General features: G+C 37.0%; 5 protein-coding genes and 1 long non-coding RNA gene across 9 annotated transcripts; 4 read left to right on the plus strand and 2 right to left on the minus strand.

The window, feature by feature from the left end:
- Nucleotides 1-2,780: 2,780 nt before the first annotated feature.
- On the plus strand, nt 2,781-4,688 carry LOC117787193. The gene has a single exon (XM_034625645.1). The coding sequence runs from the start codon at nt 2,811-2,813 to the stop codon at nt 4,230-4,232; it is 1,422 nt and encodes a 473-aa protein (XP_034481536.1). The 5' UTR covers nt 2,781-2,810; the 3' UTR covers nt 4,233-4,688.
- A 532-nt stretch (nt 4,689-5,220) lies between these two features.
- Nucleotides 5,221-6,710, minus strand: LOC117787339 (60S ribosomal protein L10a-2). The gene is made up of 3 exons (XM_034625839.1): nt 6,598-6,710; nt 6,118-6,273; nt 5,221-5,775 (listed from the first exon to the last, which is right to left on the minus strand). Exons 1-3 carry the CDS (start codon nt 6,600-6,602, stop codon nt 5,283-5,285), a joined length of 654 nt encoding a protein of 217 aa, XP_034481730.1. The 5' UTR covers nt 6,603-6,710; the 3' UTR covers nt 5,221-5,282.
- A 278-nt stretch (nt 6,711-6,988) lies between these two features.
- On the plus strand, nt 6,989-11,601 carry LOC117787643 (NADH-cytochrome b5 reductase 3). Of its 4 annotated transcripts, none has more exons than XM_034626218.1 (4): nt 6,989-7,336; nt 9,115-9,768; nt 9,828-9,926; nt 10,408-10,670. In XM_034626218.1, exons 1-4 carry the CDS (start codon nt 7,313-7,315, stop codon nt 10,621-10,623), a joined length of 993 nt encoding a protein of 330 aa, XP_034482109.1. In that variant the 5' UTR covers nt 6,989-7,312; the 3' UTR covers nt 10,624-10,670. The 4 variants fall into 4 exon arrangements, with proteins under 4 accessions (XP_034482109.1, XP_034482107.1, XP_034482110.1 ...); XM_034626216.1 differs by lacking the exon at nt 10,408-10,670 and adding an exon at nt 10,785-11,601 and having other exon boundaries at nt 7,079-7,336; nt 9,828-9,927; XM_034626219.1 differs by lacking the exon at nt 6,989-7,336 and adding an exon at nt 8,393-8,556 and having other exon boundaries at nt 9,828-9,927; nt 10,451-10,667.
- An 842-nt stretch (nt 11,602-12,443) lies between these two features.
- Nucleotides 12,444-21,762, minus strand: LOC117786705 (G2/mitotic-specific cyclin-A). The gene is made up of 7 exons (XM_034625056.1): nt 20,937-21,762; nt 19,972-20,186; nt 19,608-19,893; nt 14,323-14,546; nt 13,809-14,013; nt 13,489-13,742; nt 12,444-13,420 (listed from the first exon to the last, which is right to left on the minus strand). Exons 1-7 carry the CDS (start codon nt 21,144-21,146, stop codon nt 13,267-13,269), a joined length of 1,548 nt encoding a protein of 515 aa, XP_034480947.1. The 5' UTR covers nt 21,147-21,762; the 3' UTR covers nt 12,444-13,266.
- On the plus strand, nt 16,618-18,153 carry LOC117786706 (RIB43A-like with coiled-coils protein 2). Its single transcript, XM_034625057.1, has 2 exons — nt 16,618-16,863; nt 16,924-18,153. Exons 1-2 carry the CDS (start codon nt 16,738-16,740, stop codon nt 17,941-17,943), a joined length of 1,146 nt encoding a protein of 381 aa, XP_034480948.1. The 5' UTR covers nt 16,618-16,737; the 3' UTR covers nt 17,944-18,153.
- Nucleotides 21,763-24,344: 2,582 nt separating the features above from the next.
- LOC117788726 lies at nt 24,345-24,698 on the plus strand. The gene is made up of 3 exons (XR_004617790.1): nt 24,345-24,384; nt 24,442-24,520; nt 24,590-24,698. It is a non-coding gene; the product is annotated as an uncharacterized LOC117788726 (long non-coding RNA).
- The last annotated feature ends 2,401 nt before the right edge of the window (nt 24,699-27,099 follow it).

Below are 27,099 nucleotides of genomic sequence, written 5' to 3' on the forward strand. Positions count from 1 at the left end.
CATGATACCCTTTATTGGCCATTTTTAATGGGTATAACTAAGAAAATGCAAACTCTTAAATTTTGTCAAAATTACTACTTGAAACTTATATATTATATTAACGCTGAAGAGGACTCAATAACAAACGTTGTCAACATTAAGTCACGAGAATGGAAATGTTTTAATAATTAAAAAGCGTTTTTTAAAATAACGATATAGCCTTATTAAACAAGCGATATAATCTCTGAAATAAACAAACAATATATCATAATACTTTATTTAAATTACTTAAACTACACCTTTGCAATTAAAAAATAAGTGTCATCACGTAATGCAAACTAAAAACTATCTAATGCCCTGCAAAGTTTGATCTTGAGATTCTCGAACAAAACGATATAATGCTTAAGATGCTCAAGATTGTTTCGAAAGGGCAGCATCCTGCCGTTGCAGAAGCAGAAGACAACTCCAGATCAGTAGATACCATGGTCGACAGCAGTATTTCAATTTCTGAACTAAGTTGAACCTTGGGAGTCGCATGCGGCACTACATCGTTGTACATCCTATCGTTGAAACAAAAGCATATAGTGTATATTTATAAATATATTTTTAAGCAGCAGATTAGTCGAGCGCACTCGACGGTCGGCTACCCTGGTTGAGATATCTCAGAAAACATACTAATACTTTATTTTCGACCGATCGCTACTATGAAAGCTATATGATATAGTGGTCCGATTTGAACCAAACTTGGAAAGTAAACGACATAGCCAGACACTTGCGGGTATTAAAAACTCACCATCAAGTTTTATAATAGTCACGGTTTTTTGCGAATTGCTCCGCTCACAGTAGGTGTTGCAAAAACTTAAAATAAACTTGATCTGCCTGACATCATAAGAAGACTACATTTCAAATTTGGAGCTCTTAGTTCTTACCCTTTTTGAGATCTTTTCGTTTATACGGACAGATGGACAAGCGTATATCGACTGCTGATCATACTTTCCGCAAACTTAATATACCCGCACAGCGTATAAGAAGTTAACCATAAATCAAAATACTTTCTTTGTCGAAACAATTACTTGACGGTGTTTCTTTTTGAAGCATTAGACACCTTGTGAGAGCACTGTGATACCCTTTGCGAGGGTATGTTACCTTTTCGGATTCGAACTCGAACTCAAGCTTACCAGCAGTTGGGGCAGCTGCTCAGCGTGACTAAAATCTCACCTTGGCGTCAAAACAAATGAGGCTCCCATGTGTAGTGCGGCATATTGATATCCTTGGGGAGTTTTTGAAAGCCTGTATGCAAATCCCAGAGTTTCAATCGCTTATTAACTGTTTCCGTCAAGTTGTAGGAATGTATTCTTGGCAAAACGTCGTGTGGAACAATTGCCTTAAGCTCCATTACCGACAGATCGTTGAATTCGCTGAAAATTGACTTGAAATTCGCAAAGTCGGAATCATCCTGAATGAACAGCAGTCTGCATGATCAATCAGTTCAATCAGTTCCTTGTGCAATGCTGAATCCTCATTCATAATAACATCATTAATTTTTTCATTCATTCGTCCTTTTTTTGTCCTTTATTTGTTTGTTTAAAAAGTTGAAGCACAATAAATTTTAACATTCAGCAACACTGCAAAAAAAAAAAAAAAACTATTTCGGACCGCTTTACAGCTTTAATGCAATTTTTGCATAACAATCAATACAAATTGTTCATTAAAAAATAACTTGTAAGTCACCTATTTTGTTCGTGAAACGTTAAATCAGTCCTGCCAACTTTTTAGAAAAAAAAAATTAAAAAAAAACTGTTTCGTTTTCATCTATACTTCGGAGTTACAGTGCTGCTGCCAACTTTTTAGAGGAATAAATAGATGTTTCTGGCTTGAAAATATTCGAAAAACAGCTAAAAATTTGATTCAAAATAGCTAAAATAAACTTTTTTAGCACCGGCCTGTCGAAAAATGATTGCAAAAATACTAAAAAAAAAATATTAAACTGCGCGCGTTTGCAAGAGTTAAGTGAGGAGAAAATTGATAATGAGGAGTAATGTCGTCAAATTTTATACCTAAAATATACCAGAACATTGTTAATTACTAAATACTTATAAATGTAAATTTTAGGTATTGCAAATTTCAAAACGCAATAGCCTTGCAATAAATTAATATTTTGATGAAAATCAAAATCTCGAAATTAGATAAAATTAAGGAAAACAATATAATGAAGGTTTAAAGTTCGTCCCCCAAAGGCAGAGAAGTTACAAATTTAATTTAAAAAAAAAAACATAAATAAAATTGCCAAAATTCTAACAAAAATTCTGCAAATAGCCATAAAATATCCTGATTTTCAACTAATAGCCGATGTTGCAATTATTCTAGCAAACAAACTCACAAAGTAGCCAGAACAGCTAAGTTGGCAATAGTGCATAGTTTGAGCACAATCTAGACGGCGCGTAATAAAACTTTTTTTTATTTATTAAGCAATAATTTGGCCGAAAATAAACAATTTATTAAAAAATTATGAAATCAAAATATGATCAAATAAAGGCGAAGTTTTTTATGAATGTTGGGAGTTTTTTGTGCCTGAGGAAAAGAATTTGTACAACCAGGATAAGTTAAGGTAAATCCAACATCTTTACAAAATTATAACAAAAATTCTGAAAAATTTTTTTAAAATCCTAGCTTTAAAATTATAAAAGTTTCATATTTAAGTCCATTTTGGAAATTGATCATAAGCCTGCCAGCCCGTTTTATTGTTTTGTTTGGTTGTTATTTTGTATTAAAACCAGTTGGCAGCGCTGAAACTACATTTGGAAATCAGCTGTGCCGTATGGTCTTAAAATATGGATAAAGGACTAAAATTAATAAACAGCGAATTAAATGATGCATTGTACAAGTTGCTTAACGATGATTCGGCAGGCGCGGACTCAGCTCTGCAGGAGCGCAAACAGAAAATCGCCATGCTGATAAAAGTTCACGTGCGTCACGTGCAACAAACAGTGATAACAAATCGAAGGCGACGGCAGCAAAAATCTCGAAGACGCTTGAAACAATTGCGATCGTTTTTCATGCAACAAATGATGGAGCTGCAGTCCAGATACCTGCACATGTTTGCCATGCTGCGCATGAAGCACGCCCAGTTGGACAACACTCACACGGACAATACCCAGCCGGACACTCATGATGATCTCAATCTGGACAACTCAGAGTCGGAATTTGTGGGCGTTAGTCAGACGCAGTTCTGGGAGGACACCATTCCCCAGTACAACGACGAGGAGTTCCTCAACAGTCTGCACGTGACCCGCAGCACCTTCAAGTCGCTCTGCGGTCAATTGGCGCCCACCTTACGCAGCGTTCCGGAGTTGGCAGCTCCCCATTTGGACAGGATCTCGGCGGAGAAATGCGTGGGACTGGCGCTTTACTTTCTGGCCAGTGGAGAGCGAATCTCAATCATAGCGGAGCAGTTTGCACTGCCGCGTGCCCGCACCATCAAATGCCTCAAGGTCTTTTGCAATGCCGTGATGACCAACTTGGGCAAAGCTCTCCGTCTGCTGCCCCAAAGCGAGGCAGACTGCGTCAATGTGGTGGCAGGTTTCCAGAGGGAATGCAACATGCCAGCTGCCCTCGTCGGTGTCCTCGGCGTCTGCTGCATCCCACTGCGTGGCAAGGGCAAAAGTGATGCTGAATTTGTGCCAATGCTGCGCATGGAGTTCCTCTTAGACGATCGAATGCTCTTCCGTGAGCTACAGCTAAGCAATGGAAACGGCAATGGCCCCAAGGCGCCCATGTTTGCGGAGCCACCGAATCCACTGTCCCAGCTGCCCGCCCGTTGTATAAATAGGCGTATGGTGCCCGCCTTTGTCCTGGCGCCCGTCAATCAGAACTATCCCATGCGTCCTTGGCTGCTGCAACAGTTCTCCGATCCTGTGGCTCCTCACGAGTACGACTTCAACGAGGTGGCCGACCATCTGCACGAGCTGAGCGACTGCGCCCTGCACCGCCTGATGTCTCGCTGGCGTTTCCTCAGCCAACCCCTTGACATCAGTTTCCAGACCGCATCTTGTATTATCACAGCTGCCACTGTGTTGCACAATCTCCTGGAGGAACTGAGTGAGCCCCACATGCTCGAATGGGGCAACACAGTGGACGTGTCCAGGTTCAGGTCACCGCCAATCGCCCCTAGACGAGACACCAGCGAGGATTTGAATCGTGCCGTGGAAGTACGCGATTTCCTAGCACGAACCATTAGTTCTACTGAAATGTAGTAGAATAATTTGTAATAATAGATAATAGCAGATAACTAGACAACTTCGAAATCTACCGAGTAATTCTTATATCTAAACGTAATTCACAATTAGAAAATAGACTAATCACGTATGATTTGATAATTATACAATAGTTGTCAAAGCAAAATGAATTTAAAAGTATTTATCAGATACACTCGGTATCTGTATCGGTATTTAGATACTTTGCTACTTCAAATACTGCTTTGACAACGATTGTAAAATTATCAGTTTTTTGTTAAGCTGTTTTTTTAAATAATAGTAATTATTCAGTTGGACTAGATTTAGTAAAAAAGATGACAACAATCGACCCTTCCGATTAAAAGACGAAAGTCATAAATATGAGATGACACTACGTTACAAACTTAGAGGTTGGTTTTAAGTTGGAATTGAATAAAGGAAAACTCTCCGAAAAAGGGAAAACCTTTTTGCATAAAACTTTTGTTTAATATCATCTGAAAAAATGTTAGCTAATTTTGCAGGTTTTTTAATTTATAAATCTCTTTTCATTTTATTACATAATTTCTCTATCATTTTATAGAGAATTGATGCATGCATAAACTAATAAATATTAAATTTTTTTTAGGAATTAACAAACTTGTAATTTTTAATTGAAGTGTTTTCTTTGCATTTTGATCAGCTTTTGTTGATGGAAAAAATATTTTGTCAAGTAATCCTTTTAATTCATACTCTCTATTTTGGAATTCGATTTTAAAGAAAACGGGCAAAATACAGAAAAACTCAATTTATTCAAATAGGCATTCGGAATGTTCATTCTTGATGGCTAATATTTGTGTTAATTAGAAGGAAGATTCTTCATTCCTAGACCGTAGGAACTCGCAATTTAAATTCCCTTGTCGTTATTTATAAAAATTCCGGGCCGTTTCCTTCAGATGGGTGGACACCATTGATATCTACCGAAAACATAATATGTACTACATATACAGAAATTAATACAAGCGAATTTAGATACATTGCAATGTAAATTTTATTTGTTTTTAAAATGTTTTTAAGTTCAACATAGTACATAATTTAGTACAGACGCTGTGGTGGACCCATGGATGACTTGATGTGCAGGGAGCGCACGTTCTGCCAATTCTTCTTGAGCAGGGAGACCAAGAAATTGATCGACAAGCTGACGTTCTGGGAGAGCTCATCCTGCTTCATGGCAACGTGTCCAACGGCAACGGACAGACACAGAACCTTCTTCATCTGGAACTTGATGGTGGACTTGACCTCCTCGATTTTGGCCATCATCGACTCCTGGTGGGACAAAAGACCAGGGAACTTGCCAGCCTTGTTCAGACCGGGACCCAACAGACGTGGGATCTGCTTGATCAGAGACTCGGAGGCCAAGAAGGCGTCATAAGACTTGGCCAGTTTCTTGACCAGCTTCTTGTTCTTGTTCAGCTTCTTGAGAGCCTCAGCATCCATGAACTCAACGCCATTGGCCTTGGCCTCATCGCAATGCTGCTGATCGCCCAGAATGCACACCTTCATCTTGGGACGTGGGATGTGCTTCAACCTGAAAATGGTAATTAAAATGCGAAGATTAGCAACATGTCAATGTGAATAACAAATAAAATTTGGTTCAAGGCTTGTGCATCATTTCATTAGGCAAAACTTACACAGCTCGCAGAGGAGCAGGCGTTTGTTAATATATCTATTTAATTAAGGTGTTCGGAATCATTTCTGATGCCTACTCAATTTGATTTAAAGACCCTGAGTGCAGGTCCGCCGAGAGTGTGAGTGTGACAACACTCTCTCGACTTCCTAACACTGAAGCCATCTCTCTCCCCCTTACACACACACACTGGTGAGGGGAGTTGGAGGGAGTCTTGCAGCGCAGGTATTTTAGCCAACGTACTTGACAGTGCCAGAGAAACGCTTGTCCTTTTGGGGATCGTAGTTCTTCAGGCCAATTTGCAGTTCCACAGACTCCAGGAAGCCGCGCTTCTTCTTCAGCGAGTGCTCCAACAGAGCGCTGACGCCCTCGAGGAGCGTGTCACGTGAAACTTTCGACCTGTAATAGAAAAAGTACAAATTAGATACATACATTCACATTGTGTACAATTGTGTAGAAATGTATAAGAATTGTGTAAATGGTTGCAACTTGCATGAGTAGTCACATATTTAACACAGCATTTTAAGTTAATATTGCAATCATTTCCAAACTGATGTGGTCATTGATGTTGGTCCAAAAAGCTGGTTTCTGATTGCCGCACACCAAAAATACAGTGCGGAGAATTTAAATCAGCATATTATTTATGAACATGCCCTGAATATTTCTTTACACTTTTCCGGATGCATAATATTTTTAAAGATTTATTTTTACGGAATTACTTACGACATGTCTACACCTTGCGACGTGCGTTTCAGAAAGAAAGAAAAGAGTTCCAGCGATAAACTTATGACTATCGATTCTTTTTAGCAGAGTTGATGCGGTACCATTTTATTTGATATACACCTCTGGTTTGACGCAGTGGCAGCACTATATTTGTTTGTTCATAGTTCCACTGAACCAGTTCCGAAGCTCCAGTGATTGACTCGTTCAAAAGAATTTGTTCTGAACGAACAGACAAGAAATAAACAAGTTTTTCAACAAATTGCAAGTGTTTGTTATTACAATAAATTTGTTATCTGTTATGCATATCATTTAGCTCTTGTTCGACAGAATTTCAGCTTAATGATCTCATGACATATGTATATTTATTTGTAATTTAAATTTATTTCATCAAAAACGCTCCAACTCACAAAAGAAAGAGCACCGCAAGAGAATTGCAAGAGTCTCACGGTGTCTCTTGCTTCAAGACAGAGAGAGAGAGAGAGAAAGAGTGGAAGCGTACATTTTGGTGGTCAAACAAAACAATTGCTTTCACTATCTCTGCTCTGTGCTGACATTCGCGTTGGGCCTGCTTTGCGTTTTAAAATAAAACTGCTGTCTGTGCGTGAGGTTGCTCCATCGGTGCAATTCAAATTCACAAATTATATAATTTATCCAAAAGTGCACTGATTGATTTTCTGACAGCCAAGGATAGCAGCAGCGTCTCCAGCCTTTGGATATGGCGCGTCTCATTGAGAGCAATGTAAGTTACGAAACACATTGCAATGCAGCTTTTGCATAATTCTTGATATTCCCCCATTTGCCGAGCAACCTCCTGCCCGCCCCCCGCCCCTTATCCATTAACTGCACGTATCGTACAGCACATTTCATAATTGTTAAAAATATACATTTTTATTTATGCAAGTATTTACCATTTGTCATCTCCCACAAAAGAATTCTATAATATTAAAAATGTGTTGTACTTGGCTATATATAAATACATTTATATTTATGCCTGTAGTCGCTGCTATCGAAGTTTATTTAAGCAATAACTCACACATCGTTTAATGACGTCATGTATTAAATGATTATATATAGTGAACTGACACCCCAATCTTACAAAAACAGCTGATATATAAAGTTTATAAGGCAGGTAAACCTAATTTGCCCAAATTCGTGCAGACTTAATTGTGTTCTTATACCACAATTTAAACCAACTTCAAAAAATAATAAATTTTAAAGCCATCTTCGATAAATCTTTTTTTAAGTCAAAGTGCGTTAAAAAAGAGTTTATGCGATGTAACTTAACTAATTTCTTGTGAATCGACTTAAGTTGTATAAACTTGGCATAGGTAAAGTTACAGTTTACAGAGTCACTCTTCGAAAATCAGCTGTTCACAAATATATTTTCTCTTTGGGCAAAACGGAATAACTCTCTTTAATAAATTGAAATTGAACCAGCAATTTTTTTTTTGTCAACCGTCATTGTAAGTTCGCTCTCTTACTGGCGTGCTGTGTCAGCTCTCTCGCAGTGCTAATTTTAGCTTATCATCATTATTAAACGTTTACTGTGGGACAGTGTTTTAAATACGTATTTACATAAAAACAAGTAACTTGAACTTTTAATTTATTTAAAATAAAATGAAATCAAAATATTTCAGATGACATTTTCAATTCATACATTATTTACAAATGGCAAATTTTTATTGAATTGAATTAAATTCAATTTTTGATAGTGCCTGACTCACCAGCATACTTTGCGCACTCACTGTGTGACTGCGGCACCAGCCCTCGTGTTGACTTCACCGCGTTGACTTCATTTCAATTTCAATTGGAAATTGTGCTCGAACGCGGTCGGTTCATCAAACGCTTGCTACTTCTAATAGTCGGTCAAGTTCAATAGCTGGAAAATTTAAATTACAAATACAAATTACAAAAAACAAACACATTTTAACAAGTGTGTGCAAAATGACGGAATTCGATGTAAGTGCATAATACATTTTGAAAGAGCGAGAGAAAATACGAGAGTTGCCACGCACTTAATGTTGCCGCTCTCTTAGCTGCACAGCTGGCGCTCTCTGTTTATCTTTGAGTGTATTGTGACGTCATAGATAATTATATATACATATGTATGTAGATTATCACCCAGAGCGCTTTAAGTGCCTGTGCAATTTTTAATAATTGTGGAGAGAACCGTACTCCTAAAATGGACTATGATTTCAAGGTCGCGGCCAAGTCGTTGTGGTTTAAGCTATATAAATAACCTCAATTATTGTATGGCTTCACAGACAGCGCTTAAAGTTTAAAAAAGCCGCAGATACATAGTGTAGCTGATAGATACTTTTAAATTCATGTTGCTTTGACGACGATTGTAAAATTATCATTCATGTATTTCATTAGGAAAATTTTCACATAACGCAATTCGACCTTTAATCAGCAAAGGCATCAGTCTGGCAAATTAACTATGTATAATCTTAATAGTTATTTATAGCAAATAAACATACGACTTACACAATTTCAATCATATCTGTCCATTTACAGTTTGTTCCGATTGCTGTGGGCGTTATAGCCGTAGTCGCTGGCGCCCTGATAGTCCACTATTTCATCAACAAGAAGTCGACAAAGCCCCGCCGGGAACCCAACCGGACAGCACGTCTGCGCACGCTTGTAGATCCCAATGATAAGTATCAACTGCCACTGATTGAGAAGGAGGTGCTCAGTCATGATACACGACGATTCCGCTTTGGACTGCCCTCCAAGCAACACATATTGGGACTGCCTGTTGGCCAGCATATTCATCTGATAGCCACGATTGACAACGAGCTTGTTATTCGCCCGTACACGCCCATCTCTTCCGATGAGGATGTAGGCTACGTGGACCTAGTTGTGAAGGTGTACTTCAAGGATGTGCATCCCAAGTTCCCAGCCGGCGGCAAAATGACGCAACACTTGGAGCAAATGGAGCTTGGTGATAAGATTTCGTTCCGTGGACCTTCAGGCCGTTTGCAATATCTGGGCAATGGTACCTTCTCCATAAAGAAACTGCGCAAGGATCCTCCCAAGCATGTGACTGCCAAGTATGTCAACATGATTGCCGGTGGCACAGGAATCACTCCCATGTTGCAGCTGGTACGCGAAGTGCTCAAGCGAAACGACAAGGACAAAACCCAAATAGCTCTTCTATTTGCCAACCAGGTTAGTTTCCATATTTAAACATTTATAATTCCATAGCCTCTTACTTATTTATTTTATAGAGTGAAAAGGATATTTTGCTGCGTGACGAGCTGGATGAATTAGCCAAGAAACATCCTGACCAGTTTAAGGTCTGGTACACCGTTGATAAATCTGCCGAAGGTGAGAAGCTGATTCCAGAGTATCCCCCTTCTTATCCATAATCACTTGTGTGCACTTAGCAACTCACACTTATTTTAGTATAACACTTGGAATTTAATTTTTTAAGTGTAAGCAACGTTTCATTTATTACATAATAGTAAAAACCCATTTTAACCATATTCATATGCAAAGAACGTAACAATTGTAGGGATAAGTTCTTATACAATAACGAATTCTTCATTTTGATACTTAAAGATATTTATAGATGGAATAGTAAAGGATATTTATATAGTTGTTTAATTTAAATCAAAGAATGCTCTATGTTTATTCATAGATTTAATTATCTTTTGTATTCATAAAGGTTTTTATTGATTAAATTATAGAAGAAGGAGCTCATTGAAACCATTCACAATTAGATCTCATTGATATTATCACCGGTCGAATAAGTTTAGCAATCTATTATGTTGAAATTTTCGTGTTTGCCCCCCTTGGTCACATGCTGCCCTCAAACGGATGCCCCGCACGGCGCACGCGCGCTTTTTAGCCTGGTCCTACAATACTGGCCACGTCAACGATGAGATGATGCAAGAGCATCTGCATCCGCCCGACCCAGAGACGCTGTGTCTGCTATGTGGGCCACCGCCAATGGTCAACTACACATGTATACCGGGTCTGGAGCGGCTTGGCCATCGGTCCGAGCAACGTTTTAGCTATTAAGTCTAACCCGCTAGCAACTAGTTACACAGAGTTTTGCTTTGATTTCACAATGCAAGGGAAAAGTTAACGTATAATCGTAGGTCTTATTCCTTTAGTCTCTCAATATTTAGTGGAGTGTTCAATCTAATCGCTTTCTTCTTTTTTTGTGTTCTCTAACACAGGCTGGACCTACAGCGTGGGCTTCATCAATGACGAAATGATTGGCGCTCATCTGTTGCCGGCCAACGATGAGACAATTGTCCTGCTTTGCGGCCCACCGCCCATGATCAACTTTGCCTGCAATCCAGCGCTAGACAAGCTCGGCTATCATCCGGACACACGATTTGCCTACTAGAGAATAAGGACCCGTGGATCGATTCCTCCGTTATATATGGGAACACATGCATTGGAGACATTATTTGCATTTCTGTTTGTCAATTTCTTTACGCTCAAGAGTTGCATTTTTAACTGTATCCGAATCAAGATGAATTAACAATGAATACTCTCAACCGAGTAGCCACATCTGTACTTGGGTCCGATACCCACTGAATTAGGCTCTGAGGATACATATGCTTTCTCCTAGAACATTATTTTTATTTTATTTTTTTAATAAACAACTGTTACAAGAAGAAACCAGAACAAATTCAATTGTTATCTAATTTCCATAACAAACAATTTGTAGTCGATGAACTCTGATCTGACATTCAGTTCGAATCGATCGATTTGTCTATTCATTTGCATTCAATTCATTCATTCATTCGCTTTAATTCAGCACGAGTATGCTAATATGAGTCATTTGATCGTTGCTTTTCATATAATTAAATATCATCAACCCTTTGATTCAAGTCTGAGCTCCTTATTTTCAATTTCCAAGCAAGCTTTATGACAATACGTGTATCTATCGAAATGTGTGAATAAACTGTAAGGCTTCAATTTGACTAAAAGACAATTGGCCACGCATAATTTTAAACAAATACTAATAAAGATTATTAAAAACAAAACCGCTAGTATTTATTCTTTTATAAATTTCACTTATCTAATTTTCTACTGCTAAATCTGCAGCCGTTAAAAAGTTATTCATACGAAAATTAAATTTCCGAATGTACAGGATTTTCGGATACACTTAAAGTTAGCACCTAAATATTCCCCTATTTGAGCACCATGTGTACAAAATAAAGTGGATTGAGTTCACAAAAATTTGCTTATTGTATGACTTGAAAAAATTCAAAACAGCTGTCATTCGTTTTTAAATTTCTTATTTCGCTCAATGTATTTGCTTCAGGAATTCATATTGATATACTCGTATTTTATAACTGCATGTTTGTCTTTGTTGAACTAGTAGAGATCACTTGCAGAGATTGACTGTCTACCTCTGCTTTGCACTGAAAGATGCGATCGTATTGTAGAAAGATAATCTGTTTTTTAAAGTTGATCTCCAAAAAATATTATGGCAAATAACGGATTGTGCATCTCCCTCCATATTTTTTTTAATAAAAAAAAGGGTATTTTGTTTGATAGTTTATTTTGTTGAGCTTTCGCTGCGTGATCTTGCTCTGTATCTATATGTTTGCATCCGCATCCTCCGCAGCTCTCATTGGCCATGACGATCACTGATCTAAATTGTGTAGTGGTCTCATAGTCGGGATCTAGACTATAACGATCTCACTTGTATTTTATGTATAAAAGAGGTTGTGTAGCTATTATGGGCTGATACGTTTAAATTTTATTTGTGATTAGTAAAATTCGACTTACAAATGTAGTTACAAGTAAAACAGATTCTATTTAAGTGTAAATAGTTGTTGAATTGAAATTAACCTAATGTAGCGCTGGCCAAATTGATCTCGATTTGCTGCTCTTGGCAAATAAATAGTGATTTATTACGATAAAAAGTTGAACTAAACGTTTAGTAAGCGTGTTTAAATATTTATAGATAATGTAAGAACTAGTATTGTTAATTGGCGAGTTTCTAGCTTACATTTAATGGCTGAGTAAAATGTAATTTATATTGGTAGTAAACTTGATATATTTGTTACATTTGTTGAGTGGTTCACAGAACATTTATAGCCTATTTTGTTAGCATATAGCATAAATATATTATGTTATTTTGACCGAGTTTTAGTTGCATATTTGAAAGTCATCTGGTATACATATCATATATTGGTGTATAAATACGAATAAAACAAAAATACAAGGAAATCGAGCCAATAAAACAACTAAATAACTAAAAATGTGTGTTTAGGTAGCTTAAGATAATTGTTAGTTATGTTTATAGTATTTATTCATTTCATCTTGTGGTGCTCTTTAGAAATCATCTGCTGCTGCGCACGCTTTGCGTGACAAACTTGCGCTGAGGACTTGGACTTTGTTCTTCGTTGTTTGTTTTTCTTCAGTAATGTGTGTTGAGTTCTTGGTGGTAGCTCATGTCAGCATATTTAATTGTCCAATAGCTCGCCAGTGTAAATTGTTTCAAATTCAATTCATATGCTGCTTCTAATCTAGATGGCAGTGCTCTTCTCATTCCGCGTGCGTCTTGGCAGCTGGCAGCAGTTCTTATAATACTCGTACTTACACTTAAAACGAATAAAACTAATCGAAAGATTACAATGAAAACGCTAAACTACACTACAATACAATTTGATCATGGCTGATGCTGTTGTAAAACACTTAAAACTTATAAAACAAATTGACTTTCGAATTCATATTCAGTCCAGGCAACGGATCCGCTAAGCATCGGCTTGCCGCCTTGTAAGACTGCAAAAGACCATCGAATTCTTGATCGCTCAGTTCTATAGACTCGATTGAAGCCACCTTCTTGTATCTGTAAAAGAGGAATAGACTATTAGAATCAATGTTCTTACACCGATAATTAATGAACACTGATCTTACTTGTCTCTCTTGTACTTTTCCCGTATGGCCGTAGTGGTTAGCTCTTTGGAGCTCGAAGCCTTGTGTGTCTTGCACAGCATTAGCACCACATCCTTTAATTGGTCCAAAGAGTATGTGGTTATCTCTTCCAACTGTGCTGTCCACATCGGCATGCCCAAAATGTGACGCGATAAAGCGAGCGAAGCAGATGACATTAGTGATGGCAAATATTGCATATAGGAATCTCCCTCCATCAGTGATAGCTCACAAAGGAACTGCATAACAAGTCAATAGAATTAGTATACTATACATTTCTTAAAAAAGTTGTGCTAAGTACTTACCAAAGTTAAGTTCTTTAGCTTCTCTGGCATATCGCAAAGCACAGCATAAGTGTTGATGAACACATAGGCTGTCGGTGTGCACAAGTTGAAGGACAGAATTTTTAGAAAAGCTTGCTCCATGCGAAGCACTTGGGCCTTCGTATAGCTGTCGTCAGTAAGGAAGACAAACTCACCAACATCTGGTGGGTAAATCTCCTCATATTTACTGTAAATAAACGAATTTCGTGTTTAATTTATATTTTATTTATACAAGTTTGAACAACTATGTTATAATGTGGTCAAGAGGCCATGTGGCAACAGTTTTGCAACATGTTGTGATGTGTCCATCTATTTGGCTTACGTGACACAATAATTTGATTAGCTAAGTACGCTTTCACAAACTATCAATCAATCATAATATGCTTGCAGTCAGTGCACATTAAGATAAATGGTGACATGTTTGTCCCTAAGCAACAACTTGAGCATAACTTGGCTGAAAACAGTTAAATGTGGGTGGCAACATTGGTGTACTTACGCAGCAACGTACATGGCCGCAGTGCCAACCAATTGAAGCTTGGAGCGTTGCACCGACATCTGACTGAGAAAGCGGTCCAGATATGAGACAGTTAGATACAGTGTCTCCGTGTCCAATTTGTACTCCTCGCCGACCTCAACCAGCCAATCAACCAGAATTGTACGCATCGAGTGATTGATGTCAGTCTGTCGACGCATGTACTGTGGCTTTGGCCGATGCTTTTTCTGCAAATATAATAAGAGGAGCCAAGTTAACATATGTGTGGATACGTAAACAAGAGTCTTTTAAGTGTTATTTATTTATTTATTCAGTTAACATGGCAGCACTCTTGTCTAGGACCATGTGCTACACAATTTATCTAATTTAAGCTATAGTAAACTATAGACTTAACATGAAATGCCGTTGATTAATTGTTACCTTATTCTATACATAGTTTAAAGTATTTTATTGTATTTAATAATCGATTTAATTAATTTTAAAATTTTTTTTTTTTTATTGTATTGCCTGTATAAATTATGATTTTTTCAGGTGTTAAGAGGTAAATACAAAGCTTTGCGTTAACAATAAGTGTCTATCAATATTGATTGTGTAAACATAAAATTGATGGCTGACAGATTTAACTATAATCAAATTTGTTAAAACAAAGAAAAAACGAATATTTGTTTACTTATTTCATAGCATACGAATATCTTTTAACCCTTTCTCGCTTCTTTCTAGTTTTCGCACTCGTTAGTATTCGTAGTTGTGTGTGTTTCATTCAGGTAACCAAAAAACTTGCAAACTTTGACTACGCTTGGGAACTAAACTTGTCCGCAAGCAACATTTCCCCTCATTGCCTGCTCCTTTCCTCTCCTCAGTTGTAGGAAATCGAATTTACCAATTTTTATTTGTTTATTGGTTATTTCGAAGTACGTGAGCCACATTCAAATTTGTGATATGCGCCACTCCCAGCGCACAAATCTTTTTCCGAAACGCCAATTCGAGCTTGATGTACATTAGGTGTTTATTTAATGGTCAGCTTAACGATTATTGGACACGCCAAACGCCATCAAATATGGCAGTAAAGATGTAGGCACCCGCAACATGGTTTCAATTATTTTTAGTATAATTTTTTTTTAAATATTCTGCAAACTGCGGCAACCTAATTTTTAAATGAGTCCCTTGTTGAACCATTTTAAAATCTTCTAATTCCCAACCTTTAATATAGATGATGAAGCTTTTTACTTAAGACTTGAATCAATAAGTTTTTTTAGGTAGATCAAATTAAAGCAGTGATGCCGAAGAAGGGCAGAAAATTAAGTTATGGACTTCACACTATCAAGGCGTATCCAAGTTATGCAAATACTTTGTGTGGTCTGCTAGAATTAATTTAAAATAAATTAAATGAATCGAAATCCGCGTTGGTTGAATTTTTTATTTTGTTTTTAACAAATTAAACTATTAGGTGTACAACAACCGTTGCTAGCTACTACTTTTGCCCATCTTTCGGGTAGCGAGTCGATCCAAGAATCAATCCAATTTTTGACTTCTTCATAATTTCGGAAGTGCTCGTAAGCTAGACCGTGTGCCATTGATCGGAAAATGTGGTAGTCAGATGGAGCAATGTCTGCAAAGTACAGCGGGTGGAGTTAGATCTCCTTTCCAAGTACTTTTTGACCACTTTTGCGACGTGTGGTTGAAAATTTTCATGATGGATAATGACATTATTAATTATAGCACCTAGCTGGTCAACCAAATGCAGAGCGTGACCTTTGCGCCATGAATGTTAGGTAATCAACGTCAAAATCACCAATATTTAAGCGTAAAAACCCTTTGTGACACTTTCTTTCACTAAGAGCAGCCTCGTCGTACGTATCCGAGAGCATTCGGCTGCACTATTTTTTTGAATTGGAAAAGAAAGAAATCTTCCCAAATCGATGTGTTCAATGACGAAAAAGATTATTATTCGAACAGATATCAACAAATTTTTTTAGTGTGATTATGATGACAAATGTCGAAGCTAACTGTATAAAGTTTTTAATCAATTCATATCAATCAGCATTTACACCTGTAGACATCTTTAGAAAAATGGCACGAGCAAAGTTGTGCAACCAATATTTCATGTATTTATCATTAAATTAAGAGTACTTCTTTTAAAAATGAAATTGTTTAAAATATATTTGAGGTGCAATTCCCAATATCTGAAATAATTATAGAGATGACAGCAGTCCCATTAACCATACCATATTGTGTTGTTCAGTTTGTTTGTTATGCTATAAAAACTAACAACCTACCAACAATCTACACGGCAACCAAGCAAACAAACTCGGAACTCAAAACCAGTTTGAATTTCAGAAAGCAAACTTATTTCACACTGGAACAAACAATATTTGTATGTGTATATTTTTTAGATACGAGATAAAGTAAAGGATCAAGATGACGCTCAAAATGGCATTATGTACCCAGGATGACCTCAGTGAGGCCATCAAGCTGCAGAAGCGGGAGCAGTACGAGGAGGAACGCAAGAAGCGCATTTTCAATGCTAAGCAGCGTCTTTTTGGGGTGAGCATAGACATAAGAAGGAAAGGAGCTGCATTTTTACTTATATTACATTGTCATTAGCTCGATTTAGATACGCTGGAGCGACAGATAAGGGAAAAAAAGAAGCAGGAGAGTGAAAAGCTAGAGTGTGATAAGCGATTTGAGGAACAGGAGCAATTGCAGAAGCGCCTGATTACAGCCAAAGAAAAGGAACTGGAGAAGGAGAAACGCATTGTCGACTCGGATCTTAATTTTTATCGTTGCCGCTACCAACGCAAAGATCAGCGCCGAGAATTTGATCTCAATGATCCTAATTTCCTTAAGAAATCCACGCCTGTGCGCATTGCCGATGCCGACCTTACACTGGGCGTATCCAGTGCCCAGATCTTCTACGGCGAGGATCTAAACAAGAGCGATCGACAGGTCCGTCAGCGTGAACAGCAACGTGCCTGGCTCGATCAGCAGGTTATGGAGCGCAAGCAGGCGGAGGAAGCGCGTCGCAAGGCCGATAATGTCTACATGGAGAGCATCTGGTGTCGCGACAAGCACTTGGAGGATATGGCCAAGTCGGATCACCGCATGCGCCATCAGATCATACACAAGATTCGCCAGTTCAACATCAATCTGGCCAAGCAGAAGCAGGAGAATCGATTGCGCAACAAGCAGGAGACCTACGAGGATGATATGGCCGAGATCTACAACATGTTGTCCAGTGATATGTTGACTGAGAATCCGGACGTAGCCCAGTCCCGTACTAATCCCAACAAGAAAATCGCGTTCATGTATCGCGGCATGACGGCCGACGAGTTGCGGGACTTTCGCAAGGGTCAGGAGCAGCAGTTGGCCGACACCCTGCAGCGAAAGACAGAGGCCCAGCTCATGGACAAGCAGTGGGAGCAGTATGCCATCAACATGGATCGCACACTCATGCACAAACAGATCGACATGGATCGCAAGCACAAACAACAGCTGGACGATCTCGTTAGGGACAATGCCAAACTGGCCATTGAACAGGATCAGCAGCGCAAGGATTCCCTGGAGAAGCTCAGCAATGCCGTCTACGACGATTTCTACGATCAGTTCAACAAGACTTCACGTTAATTTCTTCATTTACTTAATCCATCTGTCCGTCTGTCATCCATTTCAACCGTGTGTGGAACTGCTTTGGCAGGCACTGTACTTGGCTGCGGACGCAGTTCCACACACGATAAATTGGCGGACACTGTCACAATCAGAGAGGCAACTTGGCTAATACCCTCGAAAATTGAAGTCCCTACAGAACAAGTTAATAAAGCTTAAATTAAATGTTGAGTGTTTCGTTTGCAGTCGATATTAACATTAATTATAATCAATTCCGCAAGCCGGTTCTGAACCGAACATCGTAGAAACGGTTCGGGTTTTTAAGCAGCCTGAACCAGAGCATAAACCGAACCCTTGAAATTATTTACTTCGCGAACACGAACCTTAACCAAACAGCTTTCTCAAATAAAAGGTTCGAAAAAAAAAATTATTTTTGAACCCAAACCTTGGGTTCAGGCGATATATAAACCGATTCGCGAACCGAAGTCTTGCTCTATGGTTCGAGCCACCAATCCTAACCTTCAACAACATTTTGGAGGTTTTCAGCCTTGATTTTAATATAATTGCAATATAATTTGCTAAATGCACTAAGAAACTTATACAGGCCTGTTCTGGTTTTCACTTTTAAAAAAATTTATCGAAATGATAATGTTAACGTTTTCTAATTTCATTCCGGAAATCGGTCAGAATTGACCAAATGTGGAGTTATACCTTTAATTATTACATTGTACTCATCATAATTTACATTTATTTAATTTTAGATTTTTGAAGATATATTAGACATATTACTAAAAGAAAATTATTTAAATTAATTAAATTCTTTTAAATGTACAAATTTGAATTATATGCAATAATGCACAAATCTAAATTTAAAACTAGCGGGTACAATAAAATCCATTATATTAAATATTAACAGGGAGTCTGAGTGTTGAGCTCACCAACTAAACTTAATAAATTTAGACCCTTTTCTGAACACAACTTAAAATTGTTGGCCAGCTGCGTTTGTTTCAGATGCGCAATCAACCCAAAACAGGAACGCATTGAGGCGTCTTCTTCTAGGAATACATTGCAGTCCAAGTAAGACAGGGACAGAAATAGGGTTCGTATAATAAACAAATGAAGAAGGCGCTCAGTTAATGCCCCGAGTTGTTCCTATTATAAACACACATGGTAAAGACACAAAACCAGCGGTGCAGGCAGAGAAAAGGAAAGGAAAGAAAAGAAAAAGGCATCGACGCGCGAAGAGACCATTAACCATTAGGGTGCGACAGGGTTCTGTGTCTCAGTGTATGTGTGAGTGCGTGTGTGCAAGTACGTGCACATACAGTGAGTCAAGTAATTGTTTTGACAGATAAAATATGCATATATTTGGTTTTTCTTTTTTTTTTTTTTTAATAGTAAAATATAATGGATTTCATTATTTTACTCAAATTGTTTTAAGAACCATAAGCAACTATATAAAATAAAATTTAAATAATTATATTTAAAAAACAAAAATTTTTCCTTTTTTTTTTTTTTTAAAAATGTGTCAGAAAAATTACTTGAGTAACAGTATGGATTATTCGAGGGAAATGGAAATTAGTTTTGTTTGTGTACAGAGGATTCACAACTTTACTTGTCCATACGTAATTCCCATAAATATGGTAAAATTATGTGTTAGTTTTCTCTTTACTCTCTTAACTTACCTCGCTCTCGCGGAAATATTGCAAAATGTCGTGTTGATACTGAACCACCTCGAAGAAGCGTTGACGATCGTTGCGTGGCAACAGCTCCAACTTGGAGGCAACAGAAGCATCAATGGAATTGGCCAAACTGTTCTCGGTCAGACTGTTCTCGCTCGACAATTGGCCATTGCTGGCGTCTGCCATGGAACGGTCCACCGACATTGGAGAGAGCACATCGGTGACGGACATGGGCGTGGTGTCCAGATCAAAGCCATGCTGCATGGCATACTCCTTGTGGATCGAGTCACTGGTGAAATATCAAGTGAAGAGAGTTCAATGTGGAGTAATTATAAAGAGAAGGTGGCAACTCTGGAAGAGTACTTACAACTTGCAAGTGTCATTGTGCACATTCTCCTTCTCGGCGGCATTGGAAGCGGGCTTTCCAACGTGAGGTTGCAGTTGCAACTGCACCTGTGTATCAATGTTGTCCTCGTAAACAGAGAATGTCTTGAATTTTTCCACAGGCACCACATTCGATTTTTTGGCGTTGCAATAGCCCGCATTTTCATCTACCCTAAGATTTCCAACTTCACGAAAAGCCTGGATAGTAAAAACAAATACACACACAAAACAAATGCATTAATAAATAAAAATCAATTCACTGGGTGTGTGTGTGCTTAAAGGGAGAACAGCATGACAACAGCAGGAGAGCGAACATCAGTTTCTGTCTCGCCTATTCGTTTTCCACTCTTGGGAAAAATCCTGTTACGTGAGTCGCGCAGTCGCTGTCACTTTTGTATTTGCTTCGCTATGCGCGCCCTTTGCTGGCTTCCCAGGGCTCACTCTCTATCTTTCTCTCTATCTCTCACACACACACACATACTGTGCATGTGTGAGCGTTGTAATTGCATTTGCTTTTACTCTTTGCAAGTCCCTGCTCTTTTGTTTTTGTAGTTGTTTGACAAAAAAAAAAGCGCGCAAGATTCGCAGTTGGAGTGTGCATTTCTAGGTTAGTTTTGCAGATTAGGCGCGCACTCAAAATTGCATGTGTATGTGTGTGTGTGTGTGTATGAAATTCCAAACTGCAAATGCTTATCTGTAAATATGTTTTAAACACATTTGAAATGCATGCTTTAAGGTGCCGCACTAAATGAGAAAGCATAGTGATATCAACACAGAAACAGACGAGCTGACAGACAGATAGACAGACAAAAAACCACCACCGTTGTGTCCAATCCTCGTAACGATCGCACCACCAACAATGTTGGAACAAGGCAGCTGCACTAACACACACACACACGTATGTACACTCAACAACAAAGTTGGGATGAAATTGCGATGGAACCTTACCACTTTGCCGGAAGGCGCGGGAATGGGGCGTTGCACATTGCCATGGTTGATATTCGAATTTAGCACGGCCAAATTTGCGCGCGCTTGCATCGCCTTCTCCTTGCCACCGATGACAGCCAGTGGCTGCTTTGCACCAGCAGTTTTCTCCTTAAGATTCAGCATGCTGGGATTCTCCTTTTCGTTGTCACGATGTATTTGAAAATGAGCCATATTTCGTGTTTGTATTAGTATTACACGACAATCTTAAATGCTTTAATTTGTTTAACTTGTATCCTAAGGCGCTGACTAGTTTAACATGCGCCTTTGCTCTCTCTTTCTGCGTCACTGTAAAATGGTGGCTTTATCGGCGCTTCTCTCTTTACTCTGTGCGCGTTATTTTGTTTCTTTTTTTCTCAGCTGCTGCGTCGGCGTCGTCGTTGTCGACTTCGACTTCGAATCGTCGTTTTTTTGAGTCGCTTAATTTTTTACACACACCAACATAAATGCTAAAGTATGTGTAAGTACATATGCTCGAAGTCGTTTGTACACATTCACATACACAATGAAGATTTATCATAAAAATTGGAAGCACAATTACAATCAACATTCACGACGCACACGATATAAATTTGTTTGACTTTCAACATTTAAAATCCAAATGTATTACAGCATTGTTGCGTCTTAAAGGCGGCTGAATTCAATTTACATACAAAAATGACAAGACCTCGCTCACATCTACATAGACACGCTTTGCCTTAGATCGCACTGGTTTTATTCCGTCACCTTTCGCGAGTCCCGAAATTATGCTTGTCGCGCGGCCAAAGAGCAATTGGTTTTTGATTTTTTCCCGGTCAAACAAGCGAGCGAGTTTGTGCGTTCCTTTATTTTCGATCTCGAATAATAATCGACCTATCGATATGTTGAGCTTGTCAATTTCGATAAGAAAAAAGTATCGCGTAAATTAATGCATTTTGAAATTGATGGGGTATTCCTGAAACCGACTATGATTAAATATTGATTATATTTAACCAAAACTTAATTAATTGCAGTAACGACAACAAATAATACAAAATCGGCCAGAAACTTTTATGCATCGATGGTGTCTGATGTTCCGGTATTTCAACGTAATTTATTTGAGAAAAAAGCTTACTAGTTAAGCGTTGATATCGTATATCTATTATTCCAATTTAATAAAACAATAAAATTTTAGTTTTCACAACATTAACAATTTTTTACTGACAATGTTTAAAATTTAAATTATCACAATAAATTCGGTTGATTTAATTCCGTTGATCCGAATTTTTGATTAACAATGTTTTAATTTAAAAGTATAACAATTTATGCTTCCGTAGTAGTCATATTTTATGTATGTTGTGCTTTCATAGCACTCTTAATTATTAAAACCACATTTTCAGATATAATACTTTTTGCCGATACTTTGCAAACATAAAATGAGACTTAGTCGGTCTGGTCTTAACATGTTTCTATTTGAATAATTGTAAAATTAAACGACCGATGTTTTTGATGCATCTATGGACATCGGTATCATCAAAAAAAATCGCGAAGCATCACCCATTAATTATAATCGATGCAACGATGTTTTTTTTTTTACCATACTACTGCACACTGGCTTTGTTTTTCTTGAATTGAAAGAAAAACGAGAAAAATTCTACGAGAAAGTGTGACCACTTTTATTATTATATTTTTTAATAATATTTTGCTTGCAGAATAGTATAATTAGAATGTTATTATATAGTTTTATTTCTTCAGCTGCAATTCCATGATCACGTCCTCTTTATCTCTATTTTCCTTAACCTATTTTTGTGTTTCAGTTTTAGACCTTTTTTTGCTGTCAAATCCATCTGTGACAGCTATAGCAATGCAAAAAAATTACTCAAGCTATTTATTTATCAAAATTTAAAATGCAATTAACAATAACAACAAATAGAGCTATTTTTTTTACGCTTTCCCACCAGAAACAGCTATTTTTCCCCTAACATGTTGGCAGCACTGATCTCAACCCTACAAAAACAAAAGCTTGTGCACACATTTGAAAGCGGGCGTTGCCAGACATATTTTTTTTGAAACTCATGTGACAACTTTGCCCGTAATGAATGTTTCGATTCAAATTCGCTGCGCACTTACTTTTTTGAAGTCAATTGGTTTCTGCGCATGAAGCTATTTCATTTTTTCAAACTCTCAAGTAAGTTAAATTTCGGAATTCAAATACAGGTCAATCCAAATGAAGAGAAAACTCTGGAATCAGAGGAGACATTTAATGATGATCAGAAAGAAGTTGATCAACAAAACATCATGATATCTCATTATGATATTCACCGTCTGTGGCAAGAGCACGTCGCTAATCTGACATCCATGCACAATATGCAGGCTAAAGACTTTCAGAAGCAAATATTGCAGAAGGATCAAATGTGTCAAAAATTGATAACTGATCTAAAAAATCAAAATGAAAATTTTTTGCTTGACATGGAAAAACAAAAGCAGAAATTTCAAGCTTTAGAACTCCGGTCTGATGAAAGGTCTAAAGACTTACAGGAGCTGGCCTTAAAACTCAGAAGGATACGTATTTGCATACAATTGAAGAGTTAAAGGAACAATCTAAAAAGGAGATGGATAAATTGTGTCAGGATTTCGTAGCTGGTCTAAAAATTCAAAGAGATTTATTTTTGCACCCAATAAAAGAGTTACCAAAGCTATTAAATGAAAACTATTTGCATGAAATAAAAAAGTTGAAGGAACAATCTAAAATTGAATTGGATAAAAAAGATAAAATGTGTTTGGAGCTAAAGCGACAACTTGAAGAATTTAAAAGTGGATTGGAGGAAAAAGATAAAATGTGCTTGGAGCTAAAACACCAGCTTAAAGAATTTAAATCCCGAGTACATTGCCTTTTATGCCACGAGCCTACGATGTTGAGTGGTTCTCATCGTTTGGTAGTGTTGTCATGTGGACATCACTTTGGTAACTCATGCATTGGACACAAAAATTATTGTCCACATTGCAACATCTATACTTCTTTTTAAACTAAAAAAATCATCTAGTATTAATTGAAATATTATTTTAGTTTTATCTTAAAGTGAATAAAATCGTTGAAGAATTTTTGAATTAATAATTAGCGGTTAATATCTAAGCTAAATTTGTTTAAAATTTTAATTAAAATTTTTTTCTTTTCAAAATAATGTATTATTTTATTTACAGTCTTATAAGATTGGAGTCAATAATTTTATCATTTACGTGTACATGTCGACTCGACATTGTCAATTTTGGATTTTGTTGTCAGAATAAATTTATGACTGTTAATTTTAATTTAAAATATACTAAAACCCAAAAAATCTTGTTCGTTCACTTAAAAATTCGATTTTTTATTAAAATAAAAAATGGAAAAGCGTTTTTTGTTTTGCAGAAAAATTTTGCGAATAATTTATTTTGTTAATGGAACTTATTGAATAAAGTAAGAAAACAACATAAAATTACTATATGTATATTAATGCGGGTCAACTTGTTACAGTGGAATTCCAATCGGAATCTACGTTGAATTCAAAGAAACCACGAAACTATTCCTAGCCTTCGGTGAGCAGCATAAGAATGTGAGTATTCGACCGATCGTTTCTATGGCAGCTTTATAATATAGTGGACCGATTTATTTATTTATACAGATTATTCAGCTGGGTTTGTCCTTTACATGCTGACCAAATATGGCGTTTACAAATAAAAAATTGTCAAAAAATTATTATATGTAAAATAATATTACACTCATTAAGTGAACTAGTCGGAAAGGCTATTGTCGAGATCCCGACCATAGAATACCCGTTACTTACTTCTATATAAATAAGATTACTTTAAAGAAATTACTCGTATTACTTTGAAAAAATATTTCGCCATAGATGCCGTTCCACTTGTCCGATCTTGATGCGTTTCAGTGGAATAATAAATAATAAAAATATATTTATGTAATTACCAAAATACTTATTATCTTAAAAACTGTGGGTGTGGTGGTTTTTCGTGATTTGTGGGGGCGGAGAGGGGCGTGGCTTAAATTTGAAGCAAACTTGATCTGAGTGGAGGTGCCATATTTCGTTACTCTACCTTTTATAGTCTCTGAGACACACATGGCTATGTAGACTCGGCTGTTGATGCTGATTAAGAATATATATACTTTATTGGGTCGTTTCTTCCTGTTACATACTTTCCAACGAACAAAATATACCCTTTTACATATTTTTTTATTACCGGGTATAGTTATAAATAAAAATTGTTCGGCAATCGGCATTGTGCAAAAAAGCTATTTTATTTTATTTATTTTGGGTATAAAGACTCGATAGATCGATCTGTTGGGATAGTCGTAGAAAATTTTCAATATTATCTGTAAATATTGCTAGTCGCCTTTTGCGGCCTTCGTGCTGCTATCGTCACTAGCGCGAACTGCCGACCACAATGATACATTGAAGAGTTTTAACTAGTGATGTAAAAATATATCGCGGAAGCAATTATCGAGTACTTCAACTCAATGATTTTTTTGACGATCTATTAATGGAATAAATGGATTTCCATTAAAAATCGACAACTCACAGAGGATTGTACATCGTAGTTAATATGTAGAATTGAGTTTGGTCGTTCAATTTTTGTTGAACGACCGTAATGAATAACCTACTAAATTTACAATGTTTGAATAAAACATGAAAACTGTTCAAAAAAAATAAGATTTCTAATAAAAGTACGCGCCGTTGCGACTAAAAGTTGTTCCCGGGCAAAGATTTTGTCGTCGCCCCCTCTTCCCCCTACAATTTCTTTTTAGCAACACATTTTTTAACCAAATAAACAAAACAAAGATATATTAAATTGACAACTCCAGTGTCAAAAATGTTTACTAAAATTAATTAAATGTTACTACAATAAAAACTTATAACATGATAATTAGCTCGTTACAAAAAAATGGGTACTATTAGATTCGTGACAGATAATGGTATACCAGTTTGAAAACTTTTATGTCCGAGACTATTCGAGTTAGAGGAACCAAATTGGGTGACAATGCTCTCAGGATGTTGACCTATCGGAAGTTAATTTAAAAATTTGGGCAGGCCCACGTCAGCCCATGTTTTTTTAGTTAAATCAAATATTTTAGACTTCTTTGACTTTTAAAATGCTAAGTCGTTGCCATTTTATCAGCATATTGTCTGAGTTTAACAATAACATCCTGAATACATGCTTTAAAAAAACATGATAAAATTAAGAATTTTAAACTTTATTTTTATAATGGTTTATTATTTCTAAAATTGTAAAATTGTGAATTGATTTAAGGTCCCCCAAATTGAGGTATTAATTGATAGCTTTTATGAAAGCAAAATCATAAATTACTTTACCCATATTTGGAGATATTCGATTGATAGCAAACGGAGACTGCTAAGTTATCTTGTCCAATTGATGATCGTAAGTGGTTCAAATTTATTTGAAGTTTGCTAAATAAACGATGTGCTAATGCTGATGTGATGTGAAGGATGTGATGTGAATCGTTAAAAAATCGTTGTCAAATTCGTTGTATGCTTTTCAAGTTCACTGTCCAATTTGGATTTAGTGTTAAGGTCCTGTTTATTAATTCAAATCATCAGAAACAATAAAAAGTGCCTCAAATCTCAATTTTAGTTGCTAAATGATGGGATCGATTGATTCTAAAAATGGAATTCGAAATGTAGCAGTTTTTGGTATGTTTTTGATATCATCTGCAGCCACATATTAAAGTTGTTTTCGCACTTTTCGTTGTCTGATTTATTTAATTTCAGACTCAACCCTTCAATTTTTTCTAAGTTTAAACTCTTTTTGAAATATCGGCGCCCCTAATATCTTAGCGCACGGGGCGGTTGCCCCCTTGCCCCTTCCTCGAAACGGCGCTGCGTGTATTTTGTGATTACAATTGCGTTTTCAAATAAAAAAATGTTTCTATTGAAAAGCTGTATATTTGCAACTCGATCTACTATTTTCCGATACATCGCCATCTCGATACTTATTTTTGTCGATTTTCTATTTCGACATAAAACTCGATCTAAAGTTTGGATTTACATCACTAGTATGGGTATGAGTATGGGTACTTATACCCATAAGTATGGGTATGGTTATGCAGGCTTGAGAGCTTATACGTACGCGTATGTATTTTTTGTACTCTTGTTAATTA

The sequence above is a fragment of the Drosophila innubila genome, assembly GCF_004354385.1.
Source record: "Drosophila innubila isolate TH190305 chromosome 3L unlocalized genomic scaffold, UK_Dinn_1.0 0_D_3L, whole genome shotgun sequence".
Taxonomy (NCBI): domain Eukaryota; kingdom Metazoa; phylum Arthropoda; class Insecta; order Diptera; family Drosophilidae; genus Drosophila; species Drosophila innubila.

Excerpts from the sequence above, each read along its gene's own strand:
- LOC117786705 (XM_034625056.1), bottom strand. The coding sequence starts at position 21,146 with ATGGCTCATTTTCAAATACATCGTGACAACGAAAAGGAGAATCCCAGC. Across the intron at positions 19,894-19,971 it reads CACAATGACACTTGCAAGTT|TGACTCGATCCACAAGGAGT; the intron begins GTAAGTACTCTT and ends ATATTTCACCAG. Across the intron at positions 13,421-13,488 it reads GAAAAGTACAAGAGAGACAA|ATACAAGAAGGTGGCTTCAA; the intron begins GTAAGATCAGTG and ends CCTCTTTTACAG.
- LOC117786706 (XM_034625057.1), top strand. The coding sequence starts at position 16,738 with ATGACGCTCAAAATGGCATTATGTACCCAGGATGACCTCAGTGAGGCC. Across the intron at positions 16,864-16,923 it reads CTAAGCAGCGTCTTTTTGGG|CTCGATTTAGATACGCTGGA; the intron begins GTGAGCATAGAC and ends CATTGTCATTAG.
- LOC117787643 (XM_034626218.1), top strand. The coding sequence starts at position 7,313 with ATGGCGCGTCTCATTGAGAGCAAT. Across the intron at positions 9,769-9,827 it reads CTCTTCTATTTGCCAACCAG|AGTGAAAAGGATATTTTGCT; the intron begins GTTAGTTTCCAT and ends TTTATTTTATAG. Across the intron at positions 9,927-10,407 it reads CCGTTGATAAATCTGCCGAA|GCCCTCAAACGGATGCCCCG; the intron begins GGTGAGAAGCTG and ends TGGTCACATGCT.
- LOC117787193 (XM_034625645.1), top strand. The coding sequence starts at position 2,811 with ATGGATAAAGGACTAAAATTAATAAACAGCGAATTAAATGATGCATTG.
- LOC117787339 (XM_034625839.1), bottom strand. Across the intron at positions 5,776-6,117 it reads CGTTTCTCTGGCACTGTCAA|GTTGAAGCACATCCCACGTC; the intron begins GTACGTTGGCTA and ends TACCATTTTCAG.